Genomic DNA, 6,929 nt, shown 5'->3' with positions numbered 1-6,929 from the left:
TGAACCACAGAATTGAAAGATAAGTTTTTGTTGTTTTAATACAAATACCAAATTCATGGTGTTTGTTATATAGCAATAAGATACTAATACGGGGTAACGCGGACTAAATCACATTTTTGCTGATGAACTGGGTTTTGACTCATGTCCTCTAGAACACAATCCCATCAAGAGCAGGGCCTTGTTATCACACTGCTGTGTAGCACTGTGCCTGGATGTACAGACAGTATCTAGTTCAGGGGCTGAACACACATACATATTAAACAGAGAAAGGGGGAGAAAGTGGCTTTCATCTGGAGCACTTAACTTTGTAGTTTTCTTTACTACAAATTTGGGAATGTACAACTATGTGATTATACCAAATATCACTGATTGTACAGTTTGGATGTATCAATAAAATTGATTTATTAAAAAAAATACAAAGTTGGTGGTGTATACCAGAAGTTGGCAAACATTTTCTGTGAAGGGCTAGATAATAGGTATTTTAGGCTTTGAGGACATATGGTCTCTGTTGCTACTATTCAGCTCTGCTATTGTAGTGCAGAAGCAGCCACAGCCAATCTGTAAATGAATGTGTGTGGCTATGTCCCAATAAAACTTTATTTATATAAACAGGTGGTGGGTGGGATTGGCAGTGAACAAGCAAACAACAAAAAATTGAGGATCTGAGAGAAAAAAGGAATACCAGAGGCAGCAGGTGTAGCTTGGTGGTTGAGTGACTGCTTTGCATGCACAAGGTCCTGGGTTCAATTCCCAGTACCTCCTGGAAAAAAAAAAAAGGAATACTAGAACAATAACCAAGAAGTGACTTGGGATTGCAAACCATCAGCATATGCCAGTAGGGAGAATTCAACTCTCAATTTATTTCGATAGATACAACTGTCACCAGATATCCCAGAGACTGAGTCCTTTGCCTTGGCAGGGAGAATGAATGTCACCCCAAGACAAAGTGCCTTTGAAAGGGGAAGGTTGGAGGATCAGTTAGGAAATCATGGGCTGCAAGTAACTCAAGGTGACTTGGGCAAGCGGATTTGGCCCAATGGATAGGGCATTTGCCTATCACATGGGGGGTCCAAGGTTCAAACCCAGGGCCTCCTGACCCGTGTGGTGAGCTGGACCATGTGCAGTGCTGATGCGTGTAAGGAGTGCTGTGCCACGCAGGGGTGTCCCTGCGCAGGGGAGCCCCATGCACAAGGAGTGCACCCCATAAGGAGAGCCGCCCAGCATGAAAAGAAGTGCAGCCTGCCCAGGAGTGGCGCCGAACACGTGGAGAGCTGATGCAGCAAGATGATGCAACAAAAAGAGACACAGATTCCAGGTGCTGCTGATAAGGATACAAGTGGACACAGTGAATGGACAGAGAGAGCAGACAACTCGGGGAAGGGGCAGGGAAGAGGAGAGAAATAAAAAAAGGTGACTTACGCAATCAGGAACAGTTATTATAACAATTATCTAGCCAGAAGGCCTATGGCTGGCTGACTCAGTGGCTTAATGTCATCAAGGCCCTGGATTCTTTCCATCCATCTCTGTTCCCTTGCCCTCTGTGGACTGATGGCAGTCATCTCTGGCCACTTCCCCCCATGGCCTCCAGACACTGTTGCAGTTCCAGGGGCCATGCAGACTTGATAAGCCTCAGCAGAATAGCACACCTCATCCTTTCCATCTCTTTTTAAGAGTAAGAAAATCTTTCAAAACCCTTTGGTAGACTTCCCTTTATGTCTATTTGCCAGTATTGTGCCATATGATCATGTTCACTAAATTTACCAATGGTTAAAGGAATGGGATTACTATGGCTGGTTTAGGCCAGGCAGGATTTTTTTAAAAAAATTATTTTTATTTTTAAAGGAGCTTTAGATTACATAAAGGTTACATAGGAAATATAAGGGATTCCCATATGCCCCACTGCCTCCCCCTCCCACACTTTCCCACATCAACAACATCCCTCACTAGTGTGGTACATTTGTTATAACTGATGAACACATATTGCTACTAGCCATGGATTACAGTTTACATTATACTTTATACTCTGCCCTGTGCAATTTTATAGATTATGACAAAATATACAATAGGCCAGTCAGGATTTCCCAATAAACTGGGACAGGGTCCTCGTCTCTGCCAACAAGGAGAATGGCTGGAGGGGAGGCACCTGTCTTGCAGGGTTGGCAAGGTGGGATGACTTGACTTCTGCACCCTCTTTCTTGCTGACGCCCAGCTAGGCCTGGGGTGAACGGATGGTCATCCAGGAGGCAGCTCTCTTTAAGGAACACTGATGGAGGGGATGGGTCCCCTTGATTACTGGGAACCTCTTGAAAGATTCTGTGGTTTTTGATTTGGCTGACTGGCTGTTCTTTTCTGTGGCACTGCCCTCCTCCGTGAGGCATTCTCCCGTTCAGGCTGCGCAGTTCTGGCACTGTTGTTCTAAGCCCACTGCTCCTAGGCGAGGCCTGGCTTCTGGGACACGGGCTCCTGCAGTGCCTCCTGCTGCTCTGCCCACTTCTGCCTTCACCCAGTTCACCCGCAAGGGCTGTGGGTGACGTTCTTAGAGGACTTCCTTGCGTCAAAATGTTTGCTGAAGCATCAAGTCCTGACTCCTCGGTGCGGCATTCCAGGTCTGCTGTGACTGCTTTCCCCTCTTCTCAACATCGTTCTGACCTTCAGCCGCCCTGGCAATGGGACCACCTAGTGCCCTTCGCCCACCCCACACGCCCCTGCCTCTGGGCCTCGCTCTCCCTCGTCTTCTGGCTGGTATTCCTCCCCATCCCGGGAATGCTCACATTTTCTAGGCACATGAACTCCTTTCTCAACTGAAATTTATGTTGAATTGCAATATAAAAAGCAAAGAGAAAGCAAATCTTATTAGTGAAAATTTATTTTATAAGTTCAAATTTAAAGCTTTTGCTCATTATAAAGTCAGTCAGTTAGAACAATGAGGTTGTCCTGATGAGAACAAAAACTGAATCAGGCTGAAGTCTTGCATCAGCCTCAGCATCTGAGTTACTTCCTCATTATACTTTGTTGCTCAGTTTCGAGCAACCCTGTTTCACGATACGAATTAGCAAATAGAAGTTTCATGCACTACTGGGACAGTCTTCAATCCAAATGAAAAAAAAGGAGTGATAGGAAAATTCTGCTTCAAAGTTGAATGTGACAAGAGGAAGGCAGGGACACAATGTTTTAATGACAAATATGCAAGTTAGACAAGAAGCACCAAAAACTTAAAATAAGCACAAAAGCAAGCAAGCTTCTATTATATGTAATCTTAAATGAGAAAATATCTGAAACCTGTGAAGCCTCTTTTGGGATCTGAGAGGTTCCACAGAACAAAGTTTGAGGAATTCTGTCTCTAGATGCCTTCCTGTCCTTCAGTGCCAATCCTCCTTGGGGGCATCGGCCTTCCTGACTCTCGAGGGAGGCCACCCTGCCCTCCCCTGGCCTCTCACCACTTTCTGGATATCTCTACCCTGACACTTCCCAAATGAGATCTTGAGTTAGAGAGGACCAGGTTTTACCCCATTGGGCCTCTCTCTCAGTGGGTGATGCTCTCGTATCAGTCCCAGGTGCTTCTGGACCCCTGAAGGATCCAAATTTGGGAGGCTGCACATAAAGCCGACAGAGACATCTCAGATCCAAGCAAGCCCTTGCTTGTTTGTTAACTCTTAGGTTGGTGAGTACCCTTTCCAACACAACTGAAAGGCCAAGCAGCTTGTGTCTGGGAAATTAAGAACTATCTCAAATCTTTTTCCTAAAATCCCAAGAAATTCAACTAAAGTGCAGGGTTATGTTTTGAGCACTTTGCTTTGGGAACCATGCTGATTACAATGACAATGATTAATAATAATAATTATATAATAATAGTGGCAGCTAAGTAATGTTCATTGGTTTAGTGTTTAACTGGCACTTTACTCAGCATTATTCATCTTCACATCAACTCTATAAAGTACTTTTCTTCCAGTTTTGCATATGAGGAAAATAAGACTTCAGAAAGGTTATCTTGCTCAAGATTACACAGCTAGGCAAGGGTCAGAAGTGGGACTGGAACCTAGAACTTGAATCCGACCCATCTGAAAGATGTATCGTGACACACTGACAAGGCCTCTCTGGCCCAGGGCAATGAGACAGCTCCTGGCACGTTTAAGCAGGTTGGACTCGACACGGTGAGTACGCGGGAAGCAGAGGTCCTGTGCGTGCCAGCCTCCACCAGACAGCCACCTGCTTGCCCAGTTCACTCGGAGGAATGGCTGTATCTTTGCAGGAAGTAAAAGAATACAGAGACTACGACTCTCCACCAGAAAGAATTGTCTCAGCTCATTTTAACTCCTAGACATGGTCAGAGACCAGGACCTGGGGCTTAGAAACGCTGCCCCATTGTAGCCACCCAAATGTTCCATCACTGTTCCAGCTCCTGTGATGGGCACTTGGAGTATGACGGAGAAGAGATGGCCATGGCTCCTGCTTTCCTAGTTTAGCCTTTCAGGGAAAATAAGCCTGGATAGTGGTATGGGCTTTCCCTCTGTCTCATGGCCCCCCACCCCCAGTCCATGGCAGGGGAAGCAGATTTCCAACAAACTCGAGTTCCAGTTGGACCCGCCTCTGCTCCTGAATTAGCAGCTGAAACCTGGGGATATGGCTTAAAGGTCATTACAGACATACTTTACTCCAAAGAAGAGCTATCTTGATTTAGCCTTTGTCTCCCTCTGGAAAAGTCCTAGGGACACTAGTTTTCCTTCAGGGATTAAAAAGGGCCTTGTGCAGTGTGAACTTCTTTTGAAAAGTTGAAGAACAGCCACCAAAATGCATTCTTGGAATTCACTGTGCTCCCAAAATTAAAGATGGTGTGGCAATTTGAGATTATTTATGAATTCCAAAAATAGATTATGTTTGTAAACTAATCTGTTCCTCTGGGCATAATACCATTGATTGTATTAGATTCAGCTGAGATGTCTTTGGTTAAATTTTATAAATTATCAGAGTTGAGTCCCCATCCCCTTCATGAGCTATATAAACAGATGTTCAATCAAGAACATAGAAGTAGATACACAAGAAAGAGAGAGAGAAAGAGAGAAAGAAAGAAAGAAAATAAGGAAAACAACAACAACAACACAAGTAGATACAAAGAAGATACACAAAGGAAGAGAGACAGCTCCACAGACATGGCAGAGGCCCTGGGAAGAGAGCTGAGCCTCATAGTCTACATCTGACCTTGTGAAGAGAACAGAACAGCTGAGCCCAGAGAGAAACGAGCCCTCCAAGCGGTCAGCAGCTAGCCTAAGGGATTTTGCTTCCTCTTTCCTCCATTCCAGAGACTGTCTAATCCCTGGCTTAGGTGGGTTAGGCCAGTTCTAGCTAGCCGAGGGCCAGGGTGAAGGTCATCTGTGTCTGGGGGGTTTGGGAAAGGCAGCCTGGGTAAATCCAGCCCAGCACACTCTGTGCCAACCCCTGAATGGACAAGGCGGTGGAAACCCTTCATCTCTGTTCCTTGACTCAGATTCAGCCCAGAACAGAATCTTTCTGTCTCTGTGGTTTGGCTTTGAGTGTTAGGCTGTAATGAACTTGTAGTGGACTGTTAGTTACAGTATTTGGCAATGTTGCTGCAGTAGATGGGCATTTTCAATGAGAAGAGACAATATTTATAAGATTGCAGGCAGAACAAAGCACAAAGAGAAGGTTACCTTTAATATCACTAAACCAGCCCTCAGTTTCCTATGTGCTGGTCATTTAGCTACAACCTACTTTTTTAGCCTTAGTAGCAAACCCTGCCCCCCAGGCAACCTGGCCTGGTTGGGTTGCCCCAAACATGCATGGTGCTTTCCCACCTCTGGGCCTTTGCTCATGTTTCAGGGACCTTGCCATCACCTGTGCCGCCCATGGGACGGCTTCCTCCTCCACCTTCATGGCCCTGGTAAGAGGCCCAATCCTTGGCAATGCTGTCCTGTGCTTGGCAGTGTAGTAATCTATCTACCCTGATGGGCAGGGCAGTCCCTTAGGTCCTAGCACACATTGCTTTGCACATGGGACACTAAACATGCACGTGACAGAATTCTGGGATGACTGATGGGTGCCTGTGGGCTCTCTCCATTCTGATTGCCTCATGTGCACACAAAACAGGGGGTTCTGCGGCCATTCTACCTCAGTGCTCATCACCTCCTTCCACCAAATCTGAAGGTGGGGGGATGAGGTCTCGGGGGTTCACCCTGGCCACCAAGCAGACATCGTAGCTGTCGTGCATAAGGACATTGATGGCTGCAACATTCCATTGGTTATCCCACGTGTCCAGCTCCAGTATTTCTTTGGAAATAACCTCATGACGATCTGAAAAACAGCAAAGTAGCAATACAAAATATCATGGTGGAATTAAATAGAGGTCACACATTGATGCCTAAAACAACTTTCAAAAGGCATTACGCACAAAACTAATTAACCAAGTACTGAATAAGGATACTTTAAAAGGAAGACAATGTTCCTGACATTTAAGAAGCTAATGAAGGCCACATAATAACTCACATTAAAAAGTTATTTAAGACCTGCTAAAGGGCATACTATTGCTTAAAGCTGAAAGGATGTCCCAATATCATGCTAAAGATTTATCAATGACATAGTATTTATCAATGATGTAATTATTTATCAATAATGATGAAAACTATCTTATTTCTTTAGGAGGTACTCAAGATAGAACCCAGGACCTCCTACATGGGAAGCAGATGCTCATTCACTGAGTTATATCTGCTCCCAGTGAGAGTTGTTTTTTTCATTTGCTCATCTGTTTTTGTTTTCAGGAGGTACCAGGGATCAAACCTGGGACCTGGTATGTGGGAAGCAGGCGCTCAACCACTTGAGCCACATCCGTCCCTGTCCTTATTTTTTATCGGTGAGCTTGTGTGAGCCACTGACCTCCCCGAGCTTATTTTTCACTTGCAGAGAGGGATGCTAATGTT

General features: G+C 45.2%; 1 protein-coding gene across 1 annotated transcript in view; it reads right to left on the bottom strand.

The window, feature by feature from the left end:
- Window positions 1–2,850: 2,850 nt before the first annotated feature.
- KBTBD12 (kelch repeat and BTB domain containing 12) overlaps window positions 2,851–6,929 on the bottom strand; it is a 114,565-nt gene continuing 110,486 nt past the window's right edge. Inside the window, exon 6 of the mRNA XM_058288886.1 lies at window positions 2,851–6,306. Within this exon, the coding sequence (XP_058144869.1) occupies window positions 6,125–6,306 (182 nt within the window). The 3' untranslated portion in view covers window positions 2,851–6,124. The remainder of the gene's footprint in view (window positions 6,307–6,929) is intronic.

This window comes from Dasypus novemcinctus, chromosome 26 (genome assembly GCF_030445035.2).
Source record: "Dasypus novemcinctus isolate mDasNov1 chromosome 26, mDasNov1.1.hap2, whole genome shotgun sequence".
Taxonomy (NCBI): domain Eukaryota; kingdom Metazoa; phylum Chordata; class Mammalia; order Cingulata; family Dasypodidae; genus Dasypus; species Dasypus novemcinctus.
This window is presented reverse-complemented; position numbering and strand designations above follow the sequence as displayed.